The sequence below is a fragment of the Hippocampus bargibanti genome, linkage group LG13 (assembly GCF_051943395.1).
Source record: "Hippocampus bargibanti isolate YZ-2025 linkage group LG13, ASM5194339v1, whole genome shotgun sequence".
In the NCBI taxonomy this organism is placed as follows: Eukaryota; Metazoa; Chordata; class Actinopteri; order Syngnathiformes; family Syngnathidae; genus Hippocampus; species Hippocampus bargibanti.
This window is the reverse complement of record NC_142746.1, coordinates 2,111,375-2,132,467: the sequence shown is the minus strand read 5'-3', so window position 1 is coordinate 2,132,467 and position 21,093 is coordinate 2,111,375. Positions and strand designations below refer to the sequence as shown.

General features: G+C 41.7%; 1 protein-coding gene across 2 annotated transcripts; it reads right to left on the bottom strand.

Moving 5' to 3' along the window:
- Positions 1-420: 420 nt before the first annotated feature.
- pdxkb (pyridoxal (pyridoxine, vitamin B6) kinase b) lies at positions 421-19,779 on the bottom strand. Of its 2 annotated transcripts, none has more exons than XM_089012142.1 (11): positions 19,482-19,779; positions 14,967-15,021; positions 11,877-11,981; positions 11,710-11,793; positions 9,178-9,212; positions 9,022-9,107; positions 7,387-7,432; positions 7,187-7,298; positions 6,960-7,096; positions 5,498-5,564; positions 421-2,159 (listed from the first exon to the last, which is right to left on the bottom strand). In XM_089012142.1, exons 1-11 carry the CDS (start codon positions 19,560-19,562, stop codon positions 2,044-2,046), a joined length of 924 nt encoding a protein of 307 aa, XP_088868268.1. In that variant the 5' UTR covers positions 19,563-19,779; the 3' UTR covers positions 421-2,043. The 2 variants fall into 2 exon arrangements, with proteins under 2 accessions (XP_088868268.1, XP_088868267.1); XM_089012141.1 differs by having other exon boundaries at positions 9,022-9,095; positions 19,482-19,691.
- Positions 19,780-21,093: the final 1,314 nt, after the last annotated feature.

Sequence of the window (21,093 nt, the reverse complement as noted above, 5' to 3'; positions counted from 1 at the left end):
GCTGGCTGGCTTTTAGCTATCTGGCTGGCTAGCTAGCTATTAGCTATCTGTTATTGATAGCTGATGTTGATTATGTTGTGGGTCATTTTTACATGTATGTAAAAATCCACCCAAAACTGTCAAATAATCGGTAATATCAGCAGCTATCTAGCTAGCTATCTGCCTAGCTAGTTGGCTATCTATTAGCCATCTATTGGCTACTCAAATAGGTAGACAGCTAGCTGTCTAGCTAATAGATAGTTAATAGCTAGATAGCTGGCTGGCCAGATGGCTAATAGATAGCAAGCTAGCTTGCTTGCTTTCTATCTATTTGAGTTATTCCGGGTTGAGTGAACGCTGGCGCGTGTGGCTGCCACTGCTCACCCATAGAAAAACTTTTTCTGTGACTGTAAAGTGACCTTGAGAGTTTTGAAAGGCGCTTATAAATGAAATTGATTATTATTATTATTATTATTAAATATGTTCAAAAGTGACTTTTGTGCAATCATGCTATCAGGCTAACGATCAGTTTAAAAAAAAATCCCCTCCCACAAAAATCTAATTCTCGATATTTTTTTCCCCCACATCAATGAAAGGAAAAATGAGACGATGATGTCATTCAAGACGACATTTACACAATTTGGTTGAATTTAGTTCTTCAATTCCACCTCATTGGAATTAACGGAAAAGCCATGATTGTGTTTAAGCACCTCCAAAAAAATATTTTTTTTCACACACCGAACAAGAGACTGCAAATAAATAAAGCGGACTGCCATTTTGGTCGTATTTGTGAATAGGGGTGTACCCGCCCTTAAAATGGAGGTTCGATTCAAATACTTGCGTACAAGTACCAATTTTCATTCACATAGTGAAAGGGTGTCAAAGTCCTTTTTTTGCCGCTGGCCTTGTTACGGTTTCCTCTCAGGGGGCTGTTATGAATTTGGGGAAGCCATTAGAATGTTTTATCCCCTCCAAAGATGACATATAGAGCCCACAAAAAAATTAATAAATAACTACTTTTCAAATCTGAAGTCAAGAATAATGACTTTTGTTGTGGTTTACATGGGACATTTTGAAATTTTGGTTCGGAGTTTAGCAAGCGTCATGGCACTCGACATGCTTGATTTGCTTACGCGGGCCGAATACAATATGATGGTGGGCCAGATGGTGCCTTCGGGCCTTGACTTGGACAGCTGTGATATCAGGGATTAGCCAGCTAGCTGAATAGAAATAGAGATAGCTAGCTCGCTCGGTAGCTAGATCGATCACTTGCTAGCTAGCTCGATAGATGAGCTTGCAATTTCATAAGTTTCATTTGCTTTCGCGGGCCGAATAAAATGATGTGGTGGGCCACATTTGGCCCCCAGGACTTGACTTGGACACCTGTGAAGTCAAGCATTAGTCAGCTAGCTGAATAGAAAGCGAGATAGCTAGCTTGCTCGGTAGCCAGCTTAATTGCTATCTAGCTCGTTCACCAGATAGCTTGATCGCCAGCTTGCCTGATTACTCGCTACCGAGCTCGATAGATGAGCATGCAATTTCACAAGTTTGATTTGCTTTCGCGGGCCGAATAAAATGATGCAACGGGCCAGATTTTGCCCCTGGGCCTTGACTTGGACACCTGCGATGTAGTATGTGTATGTGTAGCTGAGAAAGCACACAATGGTCAACTAGACACTTGAGCGATCATACAGACGGTCCGATACAGTTATAAAATGTATTATTATTATTATTACAACATCTACACATCAACTATACATTGTGCGCTTTATTCCCCCCCCCCTCCCCCGTCGCCCCTCTTGCCGTATTTTCTGTGGGGTTGGCTGATTTATCACCATCATCGCATCACGGCTAAAAGATGCACGCAAGTGGAAGTGGAGCTGCAGAGATACAATTTGGAACCACTCGAGTCCCGTTTTTGACAAGCCGACACCCCCTCCCGTCGATCTAGCAGCCAATCAAGCTAAAAGGACTAGAAAGGGTCCGAAGACCAATGGGGGCTGATGCGTTCCAAAGTGACCTTGACCTTGACATTGACGGACGGAGGGAGGACGCTTGCGGTCGTTATGATATGACGGTGGCCTTGGTCACGATGGCGGGGTCTTCGATGTCCGCTTTGCTCTGGACCATCCGAAGTTCCAGCTGGGGGGGGCTGGGCCTCCGACCGGGACCGGCCAGGTCTGAGGAGAAGGCGATATAGACTTGAGTGGAAGATACCATTTTTTTTAATGGGGTGGGAGGTTACACCCATGTTGTTATTCGTGATGTATTCAAATTTTTGTGGCTATTAAAAAATTATAGCATGTGAATTTACAATAATTATCAATTACATACTGATTTGCCACGATGACCCAGCTTTCAAAATAAAATAAAATATATTAGCTAGCGAGCTTTCTATCCGAGTTACAGTGATACCTTGGTTTACAAACCCCGGTTTATGAACATTACATTTATGAAATTTTACCTTGGAATATGAACTATTTTTCGGGTTACACACAGAGCTGCCACAATTCTCCTAACAAGAAAATGGTGGCCACTGTTTTTGTCCTCTATTCCCCGCCCCCAGTCTTCGGTTAAAGCCACGTGATTGGTCAAGAATGCAGCAGTGGGGGATGGGGTTACAGATAGAGAGATAGAGAGACAGATAGAGAGTGAGGACGTTCTCCAAAAAACAAAATGGCGTCTTCGGTTAAAGCCACGTGATTGGTCGCGAACGCAGCACTCTGTGTGTGTGTGTGTGTGTGTGTGTGGGAGGGGGGGGGGGTAAACTTTAAAGAGAAAGGCAGGCGAGAGTGAGAAAACACACACACACACACACACACGAAAGGGAGACGACGGAGCTTGAAACAAAAAAACAAAAGTGAAAAAAAAAACTACATTGAAATTGTGAGAAAATGGATAGAAAACACTGAAATTTGGACTAGTTTCAACTTTGATAGTTCAAAAGCAAAGTGTAGACTGCAAGGTTAAAATTTCCATCAATCAGGGTCCACAAATAACCAGCACAAGCCATCTGTACACATGATGCAAAAAGCTATCAACCCAGCTAAACAGAACACAATTCAGAATCAGAATCAGAATCATCTTTCTTGCCAAGTATGTAGAACACACAAGGAATTTGTTTCCGGTAGAACACGCTGCACTAGTATCGTCGTCAAAAAAACTGCTAAGTGGCACTATACAGTTCCATTTTGGCTACTGTTGAAGAGTTCAAAGAGTTAATGGCTTGATGAGGAACTAGGTAAAATTATCGCAGAGAAAGCACCTACAAGGGATCATTCCTCAAGATGGTGAAAGAAGAAGGCTACGTTCCTCATCAAGTGTTTAATGCTGATGAAACCGGCCACTCCATTCCATCAAGCCATCATCGACCATCACAAAGATGAATAAAACGACTTCATTATACATTACAGTTTATTTCTTTAATTATAATACTGTATAACATTCATTATACATAAAATAATGTATGTTTTGTGTAGTTTTACGGCTTAGAAAATTAGAAAGTAGAAAATTAAGTTTTATGGGGACCTGGGAACGGATTATTCTCATTTTAATGGTTTCCTATGGGAAATTAATTTTTGGAATACACATTTTTCGCCTTACACACTGTCACACTTTTATTCGACCAAACATCGTGAACTTCGGTCACCTGATGCTAGCGGGCTAGTGTGGCTAACGAGCACACGAACATGAGTCACAACTTACTAGCGATACAAAAGTACAGCGAGTTGTACTCACGTTTTGCTCATGAACTCACACTTAAAAGACAACCGACGCATCCGGACTAGTTGTGTCCATAATTTGTAAAATCACTTCAAATGACTTTTACTGAGCGTATTTTACAAAGATTCCACCGCATATAGCTATATTTTACGTTTTAAGACTCGCATTGAATATTCAGGAAGTCTTGTTTTTGAGGTGGTGACGATTCCCCGAATGATGTCACAAAGGGAACGCCCCTGACCGACAAAGCGACACACAATGCGGTTTGGGTACTTGGTTTGGTTTGAAAACTTCATGTTGATGTTGAAATTAGAAGGGAAAAAACATAAATAATGCGATGGTGAATCGTTGTGAGTTGCACTAAGACTACTATTTGATACTAGTTGACACAAATTCCCAGCAGACAAATCAGCCCTTTTCCAACGGAGCTTGGGTGCCATCTTGTGCATTTTCTGGGATGCTACATTGGAGTCCAGACGCCTCAAAATGAGACGGAAGGACTCATGGATTCCAACCATTTATGCTGTCCTGTTCAGAACTATTTGAATCATATTTATAACTGGATGAGTAACAAGAAAGCATCTTCTCCGAATCTGAAGCCATTGTTTTGATTCTCGAGGAAGGCGTGACATCACAATCAAGGGGGCGGGACCTTCTGAAACTGAAACTTTCTGAGGTCATTTAGAAGTAGTTTTGGGACACTTTAAGTCATTTTTATTGGTGTTTTGCATTTGACTAAAAATATCATCCTTCATGTTTTGGGTATTTTAGATGCTATAAAACGTTTTTTTCTGATGTCAGTTACAAAACAAAAAAATGGTGTCGGTTGTCCTTTAAAATGTAATGTATTATTATTATTATTAAAGTTATCTAGCTAGCTACCGAGCTATCTATTAGCTGTCTAGCTGGCTATCTGGCTAGATATCTAGCTAGCTATCTATTCGCTATCTAGCTGGCTATTTGGCTCGCTATCTAATAGCTATCTATTAGCCATGTAATAGCTATCTATTTGCTTGCTAGCTAGCTTTCTATCTATTTGAGTTACTACCGGGTTGAGTGAATGTTGGCGTGTGTGGCTGCCGCTGCTCACCCACAGAAAGACTTATCCTGTGACTGTAAAGTGACCTTGAGAGTTTTGAAAGGCGCTTATAAATGAAATGTATTATTATTATTATTATTATTAGCTAGCTTTCTATCTGAGTTACGACCGGGTTGAGTGAAGCCCTAGCTAGTTATCTGTCCGACTTACTTAGCTATCTATTAGCTGTTTCTTAGCTAGCTAGCTTTCTATCTGAGTTACTTGCAGGTTGAGTGAAGGCCTAGCTAGCTATCTATTAGCTAGCTTTCTATTTGAGTTACTACCAAGTTGAGTGAAGGCCTAGCTAGCTGTCCGAGTTACTTAGCTATCTATTAGCGAGCTAGCTTTTTATCTGAGTTACTACCGGGTTGAGTGAAGGCCTCACTAGCTACCTGTCCAAGTTACTTAGCTATGTATTAGCTGTATATTAACTAGCTAGCTTTCTATCTGAGTTACTTCCGGGTTGAGTGAAGGCTGAGCTAGCTATCTATTAGCTAGCTAGCTTTCGATCAAAGTTACTTCCGGGTTGAGTGAACACTGGCGCGTGTGGCTGCCGCTGCTCACCCACAGAAAAACGTATCCGGTGACTGTAAAGTGACCTTGAGAGTTTTGAAAGCCGCTTATAAATGAAATGTATTATTATTATTATTATTATTATTATAAAAACCATCAAACTATGAGTGTGCGCCCCCTGCTGAAGGAGAAGTCTTTCCTCACCGTGGGCATACGAGATGGTCCTCTGGATGACGTGATGCATCACCGAAAACGTTTTCTCGCAAGCCGTCTGATTTGAACAAAAGATGGACACAGAAGACGTGCGTGCATACTCAAAGCGGGTTCGCCATTTTGGAAAAACAGTCGCTTGGCCAAAGTATTGGGACACCCTGAACAAAATGGGTTTGTTTACGGCAGTGAAATTCCATACTCATCTATCGAGCTTGCTATCGCTAGTGAGCTCGATCGAGCTATTTATCTCGCTAGCTAGCTCGATCGAGCTATTTATCTCGCTAGCTAGCTCGATCGAGCTATTTATTTCGCTAGCTAGCTCGATCGAGCTATTTATTTCGCTAGCTAGCTCGATCGAGCTATTTATCTCGCTAGCTCGATCGAGCTATTTAGCTCGCAAGTGCTCGAACTATTTCGCTCGCTAGCAAGCTAGCTTTCTTTTCATTCAGCTAGCTGGCTAATGCTTGACATCACAGGTGTCCAAGTCAAGGCCATATCATTTTATTTGGCCTGTGACAGAAAATTAAATTTGTGAAATTCCATCCTCATCGATCGAGCAAGCGAGCTAGCGATTGAGCTATTTAGCTCGCTAGCAATCGTGCTATTTGGCTTGCTCGCTAGATATTATTTTTGGAAAACATTTTTCATTCTTTGATGGTGCATATTATACATGGAAAAAGTTTGAAAATACAGTGAGACCTCAACTTACAAACACCTCAACTTACAAACTTTTTGTCTTACAAACGTCAAATTTATGAAAATTAAACCTTATAATAAGCACTATTTTCATAATACACACCCACCACGGCTGGCGGAGTGATCTTCGGCGGAAGCACACGACCGAACAGCACCAGAGGTTAAGTTACCAACAGTCCTTATAGAAGGTGACTCTCCTTCCATAAGTCATCAACGACCATCAAAAAGGCAATAAAACTTTATTTTACAGCACAGTTCATTTCTTTAATTACAGTCGTCATGTAATGCGCCTCTCTTTCCAAACAGCAATTCCCTTTGACCTTCGACCTCCAACGCCATTCCATCAAGCCATAAATCACAAATGTAAATAAAGTGACTTTATGATACAATGCAGTGTATTTCTTTCATTACAATACAATAGCACATTTATTATACATAGAATAAGGTATGTTGTGTGTAGTTTTAAGGCTTATTTAGTTGAAAAGTATATTTTATGGAAACCCGGGAACGGATTATTCCCATTTTAATGGTTTCCTATGGGAAATTTATTTTTGAGATACACACTTTTCGCCTTACACACTCTATCTGGGAACCAATTAAGTTCGTAAGTTGAGGTCTCACTGTACACCATTCCTTGGGGGTGCGCCTTATACATCGTAAAATATTTGAAGGATATGAAACATTCTAATGGTTTCATTCGGTGATAATAAACGGAGCCCCAATACTTTGATCCAATGGAAAACGGGTCATTGGGTACCTTGAGGTCATTCGGGTAGTGGTGGGTCCACGCCAGCAGCATGGCGGCAAACAAGTCGCCCGTCCCCACAAAGACGGCGTCCACTTTGGGGACTTCTATTCTGACCCTCTGCGTCGTCCTGCTGCCATCGGGGCAAACTGAACGGACAAGTAAGATTACCTTTTTTGTTTCAATGAATGAATGAATGGATCAATCAATCAATCAATCAATGTGGAAGCCACGCCCACCGTGACGCTGGCTACCCAGCGACACCAGGAAGCGATCGCCCAGTCTGGACGGCAGGTCGGAAGAGGTGATGACCACGGTGTCAGGGCCCATGGCGTGCAGCAGGTCCATCACCTGAACAGCAAACCAAGAGACATTTACAAAGCGGCGTGGGCAGAACCAAAAAAAAAGGATTCTGGGAAAAAAAAGTCAGACTGCTCACCTCCACGGCATCTTTCTGTGTGCTGATGTTTTTCCCAGTTAAAAGTCTGAAAAAAAAATGTTTGCTGAGTCGGGAAAAAAGCTACATTAGGCTTAACCGATTCGATTGGAAAAAAAGGTCAAATCAAGTATCAATGCGTCTTTTTTGTTATCGTGATATTTATGGTCCACATGCATCGCATGATTGGGGATCGTGATTGGGTTAAAGTAACATATTTTCTTTTAGGCATTTCGACTACCGTTTGCTAGCATCATCACTGTTGCTGCGGCTTGGAATTGAAGCGGATTTACAGTATGTGGCACAAGAGATGTGAGACAATCTCATTTCGTCAATGGATGCTACACCTTCATGTTGGCTTTCAAATTTTTCGAGCTTGTAGCAGACGTGCACGTTTCAACGTGATGTTCCTGATCCACAGGTGAAAAGGACGCTTTGATCCTCTTTCATCTAGAACTGCTTCATATGACAAAGAGGATGCAGAAAGTCTTTTTTTTGTTGTCATATTACAGTGATACCTCTGCTTACGAACTTAATTGGTTCCCAGAAAGTGTGTGTAAGGCGAAAAGTTCGTCAGCCGAACATTTATTTCCCATAAGAAACCATTAAAAATGAGAATAATCCGTTCCCAGGTCCCCATAAAACATAATTTTCTACTAAATAAACCTTAAAACTACACAAAATATACCTCATTTTATGTATAATAAATATGCTATTGCATTGTAATGAAAGAGAAACTGTACTGTATAATCAAGTGGTTTTATTGACCTTTGTGATGGTCGTTGATGTAGTTGCCCGTTGATGATATCCGAGTGAAGTTGCCGTGCTTTCTCGGCAATAATACCCTCACTCACACTGTCCCCTGCGAGCTGCTTTTCGTTAATTCAAATCAACAGAAGTTTTTCCAACCTCTTCTTCTGCCTGAGACCGTTGCTTAGACAACACAGAAACAGCCTTAGCCACACGTAGCAATGGTCGACTTAGCGTACTGGTACTGGGACAACTAAGTCACACAAACGCACACCTCGTTGTTGTTTTTTGATGATCTCCTTCTTCTGCTCAACCATAATTTTCTTTTGTGTCCTCTTCAACTTAACACTAGCCTGTGGTGTGGTCTTTTTCGGTCCCAAAAAAGCAAAAGTACTCCACTTCATAACAAGCCACGTCTGCACTCAAAGAAAGGGGGTGACGAAAACCACCGTGGCGCTATGTGGTTTGGTTCGTCCGCCAAGATTTTATTCTCGCTAATGTTATGTTCGTAAGGTGAAAAGTTCATGAGCTAAAGCGTTCGTAAGCCGAACTGTAGCTATCAATGTATTTGTTATTTAGTTTTTTGTTGTTGTTTTGACTTTAAGATGGCGGCGCGAGAGTGGCTGCCTTTACAGAAGCTCCTGTATTTAGTTTTTCTACTTCTTCCTTTCCTTTCCTTTCATCACTTTGCTGCGGTAAAATGTCAATTTCTCCACTGCCAGACTAATCCAATCCAATCCATAAAAATCAAACACGGTTTTGACAAGAGAAGATGAGCCACAATTTCGCGACTGGTGTCGTTCATTCGTCAAAATAAAACAATTTTGTTTTGAAATGGGATGCGGAGGCTAATGATTGCTCGATGAACGGCCGCTAAATCCAACTCACTCTGCCTCAAACTGGTTAGGGGTGATGATGTCGGCCACAGGAACCACCTTGTTCTTGTACACCGGGTAGAGGTTCTGAGGGACGTACTGTCAAGATGTTGGCGGTGAACACACGAAGACCAAAACACACACAAACGCTCACACACTCACAACGCACCATGGAGCCGTGGTCGCCCAACACCGGGTCGCACACTGCAACGACAAAAGTGACACACCCGCATTCCATTTCAATCATTGTTGTGGAATTGGAGACGACCTTCCAAGGTAGAACGAGAATTAAGTTTGTGTGTTGGCTCCCTCTAGTGGTGGGCCACTGTTTACTACACGTTCCAAACATGTTTATAATACAAAACAGTTTTTATAATAAGTAACTCGGACAGCTAGCGAGGCCTTCACTCAACTTGGTAGTAACTCAAATAGAAAGCTAGCTAATAGATAGCTAGCTAGGCCTTCACTCAACCTGCAAGTAACTCAGATAGAAAGCTGGCTAGCTAAGAAACAGCTAATAGATAGCTAAGTAAGTCGGACAGATAACTAGCTAGGGCTTCACTCAACCCGGTCGTAACTCAGATAGAAAGCTAGCTAATAATAATAATAATAATAATAATAATAATAATAATAATAATAATAATACATTTCATTTATAAGCGCCTTTCAAAACTCTCAAGGTCACTTTACAATCACAGGATACGTTCTTTCTGTGGGTGAGCAGCGGGAGCCACTTTTGTCTCAGGGTGATCATTCGCTGCCATTCCCGAATTTATTCAGGAATTGAAAATTGTGACGTAGAATCACCATTCCTGAATTTGTTTGGGTGTTGATAAAGCGCTCGTCAGACCTCTGGCAATGTTGGCCTCTAGTTACTCTTTAATTCATTCACTGCCGGTCCGAAATTTATTCGGGAATTGAAAATATGACGTATAGTGCCATTCCCGAATTTGCCCAGATTTTGTTTGTTCTTGTGTGGGTGTTGATAAAGCGCTGGTCATGGCCTGTGGCAATGTAATTTCCCCTTTCACAAGGGGGCAGCATTTTTCTTTTGTCCATCTTAGCGCTTCAGTTGTTGTTAAAGCACTATATAAAGCAATATGGATATAATAATAATTTCATTTTTAAAGGACAACCGACACCACTTTTTTTGTTTTGTAACTAACATCAGAAAAACGTTTTATAGCATCTAAAATACCTAAAAACACGCAGGATGATATTTTTAGTCAAATGGAAAACACCAATAAAAATGACTTAAAGTGTCTAAAAACTACTTCAAATTCAAACCGGAAGTGGCCAGTTTCAGAAGGCCCCGCCCCCTTGTTCGTGGTGTCACGCCAAGACGTCTTGCCTTGCTCGAGAATCAAAACAATGGCTTCCGATTCAGAGAAGATGCTTTCTTGTTACTCATCCAGTTATGAATATGATTCAAATAGTTCTGAAGAGGAAAGCATACATGTTTGCAATCGATTCAAGAATTTATTCCGTGTCATTTTGAGGCATCTGGAGAGAAATGTAGCACCCACAAGATGGCGACAAAGCTCCGAGGAAATGGGCAGATTTTTCTCCTTGGAATTTTCGTCAGCGAATATCAAATAGTTGTTCGGTGTAACACACAATGATTCACCATTGCGTTATTTATGTGTTTTCCTCCTAATTTCGCCATCAACACGGATCAATACGAAGTTTTTAGACCAAACAAAGTACCGCAAAATGCATTGAGGTGGTGAAAGGACTGCTACAGTGTGTCCTTTCTCGGTCAGGGGTGTTCCTTCCGTGACGTGACGTCAGGACTCGTCACCAACTGAAAAACAAGACTTCCGGAATATTCAGCGCGAGTCTTAAAACGTAAAATATAGCTATATGGCGTGGAATCTTTGTAAAATATGCTCAGTATAAGTCATTTGAAGCGATTTTACAAATTATGGACACAACTCGTCCGGAGGCGTCAGTTGTCCTTGAAGCGCCTTTCGAAACTCTCAAGGTCACCTTACAGTGACAGGATACGTTTTTTTCTGTGGGTGAGACGCGGCAGCCACACGCACTAACGTTCACTCAACCCGGAATAACTCAAATAGATAGAAAGCTAGCTAGTTACCTGGCTAGCTAATAAATACTTTGCTAGCTAGCCAGCAGATAGCGAATAAATAGTCATCTAGCTAATAGCTAGCTAGATAGATAGCCAGCTAGCTGGAACAGACAGCAAATATTTATTGTTTTCAACATTTAGCTTGTAGTCGACGTGCACATTCCACCATGATGTCCCTGATCCACTGGTGAAAAGATGCTTTGATCCTCTCCTCTTTCATCTAGAACTGCTTTATGTAACAAAGAGGGTACAGAAAGTGATAAAGAATGAATGCCTCTCTGTGTCTTTGTGTTGTAATATTGTCTTTGTTTTGTCATATTTGTTTTTCTTGTTCTTTTGACTTCAAGACGCCGCCGCGAGAGAGGCTGCCTTTCTAGCAGCTCATGTATTTTGTTTTTATACTTTCATTCCTTTTATCGCTTTGCTGCTGTGAAATGTAAATTTCTCCACTGCGAGACTAATAAAGGCAAATCCAATCCAAATAGATAGCGAGATAGGTATCCAGCTAGGTAGCTAGGTAGCCAGCTAGGTACCCAGCTAGCTAGCTAATAGACAGCAAATAGATAGATAGGTCGGTAGTCAGCTAGGTAGCCAAGAGAAGTCATCACTCACCGTAGACCAAATTGGGATTGGCTCTCTTGAGCTCCTGGACGATATCCACCACCATCTCCAGGAAGGACGTGTCCCTGGTGTAGCCTGAACACAAAACATTTGCGCCGTTTGGACAAACGTCCATCGAAACGTCTTTGGTTGGCGACAGTGACGGGGGAAACGCACACCTGTGAGAACGTAATCGTACTGGTGTACGTTGTTGAGCTTGATGCCTTCGTAGAGAACGTGCAGTTCGTCCGCCGTTAACACTTGGCCCTTCCAGTGCGAATAGCCTGAATGGGGACAAAGGGGGCGGGGCTTGTTACTTCACATACACACATGCTAAACAAAAGACAGATATTTAAAGTCACAGTTATTAGGGGACTGGCTATATCTGTCTGTCTGTGTAGGCGTATATTTTGGCATATACAGGTAACATCCGAGTTATGACCGGGTTCCGTTCCGACAAAGTGATCGTAAGTCAAAATCCATTCAAAATGGCCGACGTGACGTTTACACGACAGGATAGTATTCTATTGAATACTATTATATACCAAACTATTATATACCAAATTTTATACTTACCTTTAAAGGACAACCGATGTCGCTTTTTTTGTTTCTTAACTGACATCAGAAAAACGTTTTATAGCATCTAAAATACGCAAAACACGCAGTATGATATTTTTATTCAAATGCAAAACACCAATAAGAATGACTTAAAGTGTCCAAAATCTGCAAAAAAATGAGCTGCGAATTGGGCATTTTCAGGAAGTCCCGCCCCCCCAGTTCGTGACGTCACGTCAAGACGTCTTGCATTGCTGGAGAATCAAAACAATGGCTTCATATTCGGAGAATATGCTTTCTTGTTATGAATATGATTATGATTCAAATAGTTCTGAAGAGGAAAGCATACATGTTTGCAATCGATTAAATAATTTATTCCGTGCCATTTTGAGGCAACATTGAGGAGAAATCTCTCACCGAAAAAGAGGCACAAAATGGCGACCTCCTCTGGCCACCTCCGTTTCCACAGGCTGATAAATTCCTTATATGGAGCTTGGACGCCCTCTTCTGGCGGCTTTTGGGTGCAACACGAGGTCCCCAGACCAAACAAGTACAGCAAAATACATTGACGTGATGGAATGACCGCTACAATGCGTCTTTTTTTGGTCAGGGGCGTTCCTTTCGTGACGTCACCAACTCAAAAACAAGACTTCCTGAATATTCAGCGCGAGTCTTAAAACGTAAAATATAGCTATATGTGGTGGAATCTTATTAAAATACGCTCAGTAGAAGTCATTTCAAGCCATTTTACAAATTATGGACACAACTTGTCCGGAGACGTCGGTTCTCCTTTAAGTGTCGTTTTTATCATTTTATATTTCGTATAATCTATTTTATTACTGTACTTGTAATGTATACAAAACTGTTTACTGTACAGTTCATTTATAAATGTTATACTGACCCTGCTCTCCCTGTTAACGGCCAGAAGAGGTCGCCCGACACACATGCGAAAGAAAAACAGCAGTGTACAGTACTAAAGGAGGTATTGCCGAGACAGTATCTGCACTGTGTAACTACTGTATTGAGTGTAGTCACGCAGTAGATTGCTGTGCGAGAGTGAGATGCTAGCTGGCCAAAATTGTAGTATGCGTTGCCGGCTGCTCGCGCGTTGCAGTGCCATGCATAGAAGTAAAAAAAAATTAACATTATTAAAAAACTAATTAAAAAAAGGGTCTGGCAGTCATGGTCGTAAGTGCAGGTGGTCGTAAGTTGCGCCAGTCGTAACTCGGATGTTACCTGTACAGGGTGACCCAAAAAAATAAACGGGTCCCAACTTTAATTGGGCCTCCATTTCCTCGGGTTTTGTCCAAATGAAATGAAACTTTGGTGATAACTAGTTTATTACAGTAAAGTCTCGTTATATCGATATCGGATATATCGATAGTCCCGGTTATATCGATACTATTTCTATGCACGCACGGAGAAAATTACATGCAAACAGGGTCGGATATATCGATAGTCCCGGTTATATCGATATTTTTTCGGACTCCCTTGAATATCGATATAACGAGACTTTACTGTATATTGAAAATATCACATCAAAACACTAGGGTCCAGAGTCTACACCAGAAAACCAGAACCATCACCAACCAAGAAACCTCACTAGATGGGGCCTCATTAGAGTTGGGACCCGTTTTGTTTGGGTCACCTTGTATTATATTTGATAGCACAAAGCGTCCTGTTGCACATTAGCCACCTGTCAATCATACAACGATAGTGCGCGTTGAAGGAGCGTTCATGCGCACATCTGTCTGTTGCAGGCTGATGTCGCAGATTCAGGTGAGTCACAGGCGGGTCACGTGTTTGGAGGGGGTGACGAGGACGGGGTAGGGATGGGGTGTTGTTGTTGCCAAGCAACATGGCAGGAGAAAGCGAGAAAGAAAGGACGTGAGCGTGTGCGTAGGAGATGACATCATCACATGCTGGTGAGGGGGGGGGGGGCAGGAATTGATGTAATCTACCTCTCTAGCTAGCTATCTATTACTTATCTATTAGCTAACTAATCTTGCTATCTAGCTGGTTACCCTTCTAGCTATCTATTTACTAACTGGCTACCTAGCTAGCTAGCTATTTGCTATCTCTAAGATGGCTAGCTCGCTATCTATTAGTTTTCTATTAGCCAGCTAGTTAACTTTCTATCTATTTGAGTTACTTGAGTGAGCGCATGTGGCCGCCGCTGCTCACCCACAGAAAAACTGTCACCTTGAGAGCTTTTAAAGGTGCTTATAAATGTAATGTATCATTTATCATTTATCATTTTGAGGGTCCGCCCGGCTCGGAGTTGGAGGACATTTTTTACATTGGAACATATCAAAAACCCAAGTTTGTCTGTATTACACAATGGAGATGAAAAATGAATTCTGGTACTGATTATGGTTGACGATCGCTCTTGACGGTTTGCAAATCCAACAGTAGCCTCATGAGCACGATTAAAAATTGATTTTTCACGATTGGTCAAGAAATTGTGTGGCTATTTTATTCGTCCACATGTTCAATGAAGCCTTTCTCACATTCTCCTGCTTCCAATGCGACAGAGCGTGTACGACTTCAAATGGTAGGGCCTGGCCTGGTGAGTGACATGGGTGTCGAGTTGTCTTGGTGTTAACTGGCAGACGTCTTTGGTGTCCCTGTCTGAATTTTGTTCCCATTATACATCAGCTTTCTTCATTTTTTTTTAATCAAGCAATCAAAAGCGATCGAAGCGTTGGTCTTACCTGTGTGGTTGGAAAACTGCACAGAATTGATGGAGTCCACCTCAAAGCCCAAAACCTGCGACAAATGGGAGATAAACACACACATATGCAATGTTACAGCGGGAAAGAGGAATTCCATTTGATTATTGGAAGACAAATACAGTGATACTTCGGTTTACGAACCCCTTGTTTTATGAATTTTTCGGTTTACGAATGTTAAATTTATGAAAATTTAACCTTGGCATACAAACTATTTTTCGGGATACACACGGAGCGCCACAATGAGTGGTGTGTCATTGGCAAACGAGCCCGTTCTAACAAGAAAATGGCAGCCTCTATTCCCCGCTCCCAGTCATCGGTTAAAGCCACGTGATTGGTCAAGAACGCAGCAGTGAGGGGCGGGCTTTACAGACAGAGAAAGAGAGATGCCATTCTCCCAAAAAAGAAAATGGCAGCCGACATTTTTTTCGTCCTCTATTCCCCGCCCTCAGTTAAAGCCACATGATTGGTCAAGAACGCAACAGTGAGGGGAGGTGGTTTAAACATTAAAGAGACAGGCAGATGACAGAGAGAGTGACAAAATTGATAGAAAACAGTAAAATTTGGACTTGTTTCAACTTTGATAGTTCAAAGGCAGAGTGTAGACTGCAAGGTTAAAATTCCCATCAATCAGGGTCCACAAATAACCAGCACAAGCCATCTGTACACATGATGCAAAAAGCTATCAGCCCAGCTAAACAGAACACAATTGATGAGGAACTAGGTAAAATTATCGCAGAGAAAGCACGTACAAGGGATCATTCCTCAAGATGGTGAAACAAGAAGGCGACGTTCCTCATCAAGTGTTTAATGCTAATGAAACCGGCCACTCCATTCCATCAAGCCATAAACGACCATCACAAAGGTAAATAAAACTATTTGCTTATACAGTCCAGTTTATTTCTTTAATTATACCACCATCGCACATTTATTATAGATAAAATAAGGTATATTTTGTGTAGTTTTAAGGCTTAGAAAATTAGAAAGTAAATTATGTTTTATGGGGACTTGGGAACGGATTATTCTTATTTTAATGGTTTCCTATTGCAAATTAATTTTTGGGATACATACTTTTTGCCTTACACATTCTGTCTGGGAAGCAATTAAGTTCGTAAGTCAAGGCATCACTGTACTCCGTTTTGGATGGATTAAACTAGCGTTGTGAGTCAGGCTACGGAGAAGCTGGGCCTAAAGACTTTAAAACTTTGTGCAAAAAGAGCATCTTAAATTTGTTGAGCAACAAACGGGCGTGATGGTTATTGTGGTTGACATGGGACAATTTGACATTTTGGTTCAGACTGTAGCTTTCGCGGGCTGACTACAATTATTTTTTTTATTTAATATTATTTATTTATTATTTATTTATTTATTTATTTAATTTTATTTTTTTTGTTTGTGGGCCAAGATTTGGCCCCTGGGCCTTGACTTTGACATCTGTGACCTAATGGATTAGCCAGCTAGCTGAATAGAAAGAGAGCTAGCGAGCTCGATCGCTCGCTAGCTAGCTAGCTATCTCCATCGCTAGCTAGCTACCTGAATAGAAAGAGAGCTCGCTAGCTCGCTAGATGGCTAGCTATCTCAATAGATGAGCATGGCACTAGATATGCTTGATTTGCTTTGGCGGGCCGAATAAAATCATGTTGTGGGCCAGATTTTGGCCCCGGGGCTTGACTTTGACAGCTATGATCAAAATAATAATACAACATTTCATTGAGAAGCGCTTTTCAAAACTCTCAAGGTCACTTTACAGTCACAGGATAAGTTTTTTTCTGTGGGTGAGCAGCGGCAGCCACGCGAGCCAGCGTTACCTCAATCCGGGAGTAACTCAAATAGATAGAAAGCTAGCTAGTTAGCTAGATAGCTAGCCAGCCAGGCAGACCGCTAATAAATAGTAAATATATAGCGCGGTAGGTAGCTTGATAGCTAGCTTGACTGTCTTTATTATGATGTAAGGAATTATCCAGCTTGTTGAATAGAGAGTTAGCTAGCTAACTCGATTGTTAGCTAGCGCAATCGCTGCCATTTTCCACGAGCGGGAAAAAGTCAGCTTTTACAGGCCACGTCTTCAATTCAAAGAGCCCAGCTAATGGCCGCCGTTCTTCATCGCCATCAAACGATTATTATTTGCGCGTTAGTGAGCGCAAAAAGAATCAGTCAGACGTAACAAGTTGAAGGCGCGCTGGTGGGCGCGGGACTAGCACGCCGCAACTTTTCTAGCATCCCGACGAGCCCTCTGGGCCAAAAACAGACAAAGCGCTTCCTGTCACAGCGTGAGAGACGATGTGGAGGTTCATCGCCATCATCTTCATCATCATCCAAACAAAAGCCACCATCTCTCATGACATTCTCGCCGTCAACAACAACAAAAAAATTGCACAGTAATGTTCACAGGCCTGCTGAGCTAGACCCGTACTTATGACCACGATCTCCAGACCCTTTTTTTTTTTTTTAATTCTACGCCTGGCAACGTGTACTACAATTTTGGCCAGCCAGCATGTCACACACTCGCACAGCAATCTACTGCGTGACTACATTCAATACAGTAGTTATACAGTGCAGATACCATCTCTGCAACATCTCCTGTAGTACTGTACACTGCCTTTTTCCTTCGGCGTGTCCGAGCGTGTGTGTGTCGGGTGACCTCTTCTGGCCGTTAGCAGGCATTATTTTTGTACATATGTACCTACGTATTTTGCATTTTTTTACTTGCTTAATTTTGTATGTGTACCTCCAGTATATGTTGTCTTAATACTGTAATAATGTGGTATTCTTTACATATAAGTGTTTCTTTAACCCACTATATAAAATCCAAATATAAAATATAATATAAAATGATAAAAAGGACCCTAAAAGGTAAGTATAACATTTATCAATAAACTGTACAGTAAATAGTTTGGTATACATTACAGGTGCAGTTATACAGTAATAAAAATCGACAATACAAAATATAAAATGATTAAAATTACACAAAAAATTTAGAAATGAAGTGTAAACAGTTTGGTATATAATAGTATTCAATAGAAAACGTTGCTTAAAAACAGCAGATTAGGATACGATGTATACTATCCTGTCGTGTAAACGCCACGTCAGCCATTCTGAATGGATTTCGACTAACGACCATTTGACTTTCGACCGTTTTGTCGGAATGGAACCCGGTCGGAACTCGGATGTTACCTGTATTGAGTTTTGGGATGACAAACATTCACTATAGTGTTAGAAACCTTGAACTCTCTTCTTTCATGAGGAAAAAAAAAAAGAGTTAATTCCTAAATGACATGGGTCTTGAGTTATCTGAGCTTCAAATAGGGGCGGATGTCCAAAATACAACATACAGATTGGTTTATATCAGCTACCTGTCTTGCTTAAACAACAGCTGAAGCTGTAACAAAGCGCTAATATGGAAAAAAGGGAAATCCTGCCCCCTTGTGGTAGAGAAAAAAAACATCACCAGAGGTCTGACCAACGCTTTATCAGATCCACCCGCAAGAAAAACCCGAATGGCGCGCTACGTCATATTTCCAATTCCCAAATAAATTCAGGAATGGCAGTGAATGAGTTAAATTCAGAGATAAAGGTAAACTTCTTGGATTCTAGCTTTTGGTGCCATTAGCCAAGGTTGACAGGTATGCTTCATCATTTTAACGGATGCTTTCTATCAAAAACGTTGTCGCCATATTTGAAAAGATTTTCTTACATTTTTTGGGGTACATTTTGGTCGCTATGGGGAAATTGTATTGGCATCCACAGCGATCGACAACTTAGCACATCTGCTAACCTCAGAACTGAACTGCCGATGTGGATTTTCTCAGAGTCCTCTCGCTTTCTACCACCTTTGAAACATTTTGGATTTTTGGTTTTCCATATATGCTTGGCGATTGACTGGCGACCAGTCGCGGGCGTATCCAGCCTCTTTCCCAAAATCAGCTGTAATCGACTCAAAGTCTAAAGGACGAGTAATCTAAAAATAAATGATGGCTTGGCATAAAATGGTGGCAATTCTCCTGGTTTTGAGTATCAACAGTGTCCCCGTAATAGACCGAATGACTCGCGACTTGGGAGCGATCTAAAAACATGAAAACAGCCCCATCCTTTCGAAAAAAAACCCTAATGTTCTATTTGTCATGATGGACATTCATGTCTATTTCAATGTCGGACTACCAAGGTTTGACTCAATGACGACATGAAGGGGGAAAAAAGGTAATGAGGAGTCGTGAGTGACAGCTTGAAACGGCATTTTGGAGGTTGTAGCTTGCAGGAGGACAAACTCAAAACAGACGATGAAAATTGAAGAATCAGCGACAGGCCACGTCACGACTCGACAAACTTTGATTTTTGTTGTATTTATTAGTCACGGCGTGCAATGAGATGGCGTTTTATGGGGGACGGGGGCGCTTAACTCAATAAAAAGCATCAGAAATAAAATGTCAGTCAAGGTCCCCCACTCGTCGCTTCACGGACGCGAAGAAGCGGAGGCTGCTCGGCTCACTTGCTTTCTACCTGCAGCGGGAAAGAGGCGCTCTTGTTGCCCACATATCCTCGGACGACGTGGCTCTGGATGGACAGGACGCGGCACTCCATGGCGGCTCCCGATGGTCGGCCGAGGGTGAGCGGGAAGGGGCGGGAGGGACGGTCGCTGGCGGACTCTCGTTCGTCGGCTCGCTCGCTCGCTTCACCGCATAACAACCAAGCCCGAGCCCGGCGCGCGCCCACCGGAAATGTAGCTTGGATGTTAGCCAAACGGCTAACCGAAGGTGTGTCACGCGCACGCAGGCGTGCGTGGGGGCGGGTACGAACGAACCCCAGCTCTCGCGAGACTTATTGTTGATTTATAAAAGTGTGTGTGCGGGAATTCTTCCGTTCACGTGAATTCACTGAAAAAGATTTTCAAACGACGCAGTTCGGGTGCTAATCCTGTTGGTGTCGCTGTTAAAATCGCTACCCGGTGATGAAAAGGTTTCTTCAGCCGTCATCTGTACTTCTTTGAAGGTGTCGGACGTTTCGCTTCTTATCCAAGAAACTTCGTCAGCAAACTAAAGTCTTACTGGTAGTTTAGGCCCTATATATATCCCTACTGTCCAGACACGGTGGTGCTATGATAGGTCCCTGCTCTCAGGTTGGGGGGAGCAGAGGACTACTCCCTGCAACTCCACTGATTGTTCCTATTGTTCTGACTAACGACTGGCCTGATTGCCCCACTTCAACCAGTATCACCTCATCAGTCTTACTAATCCTATGTTGCCTAAGCAGGCTATTGTATGAACGATCTAAATTGAACCTCACAACACCAAACCGGTTTAATGAAGGATTTAGTTGTTTTATGAAAATCGCTTCTTTTACTCCCCTTTCAAACCATTTATGTTCTTTCGCTAAACTTTTAACCTCATTGCTTCAGTTGCTGACGAAGTTTCTTGGATAAGAAGCGAAACGTCCAACACCTTCAAAGAAGTACAGATGACGGCTGAAGAATCTCATTTTCAGCGATGGACCATTCCTGTACGACTGAGAGCTTACACAGACGCATCTCTACCCAGTGATGGGAATTCCGGCTCTTTTTCGAGAGCCAGTTCTTTTGGCTCGGCTCACCAAATGGATCTTCATTTTTTTTGTCACTTAATGTATGACCAGAAATAAGGTAAAATTATATATGAAACGAATTGCAAATATAAAAAAAGCATACAATATATTATTTAAAAAAAACAGTATTGCTTTATTTATATTCTTCTGAACATATTCAACATTGGATTGGCTTGGATGTATCTTTATTCGTCGCGCAGTGGAGAAATTTACATTTCACAGCAGCAAAGTTCTGAAAGGAAGAGGAAAGGAAAGGAAGAAGTAGAAAAACAAAATACAGGAGCTGCTGGCAGCCACTCTCGCAGCGCCATCTTGAAGTAAAAAAAAAAAAATAACCATGGAGTGCTACAAAAAATAATACAAAGTTCAAAAACAGACTCATCTAAAAAAAGTTCAAGAAAAATGTCCAATCTCTGTGTATCCTTATAGGATTTTAAGTATTTACAGTAAAACAACACACGTAAGCTTTGATTACCAATTATGAATTCTTTTTTAATTTAAATTAGTAAAATAAAAAAATCTGCATCCATCTCAT

What these genes read in the sequence shown, in the direction of transcription:
- pdxkb (XM_089012142.1), bottom strand. Translation starts at nt 19,562, where the DNA reads ATGGAGTGCCGCGTCCTGTCCATCCAGAGCCACGTCGTCCGAGGATAT. An exon ending in GCAGTTTTCCAACCACACAG is followed by an intron (nt 11,982 to 14,966) that starts GTAAGACCAACG and finishes GTCCCCATTCAG; the next exon opens with GCTATTCGCACTGGAAGGGC. An exon ending in CAATCCCAATTTGGTCTACG is followed by an intron (nt 9,213 to 11,709) that starts GTGAGTGATGAC and finishes TTGTCGTTGCAG; the next exon opens with TGTGCGACCCGGTGTTGGGC.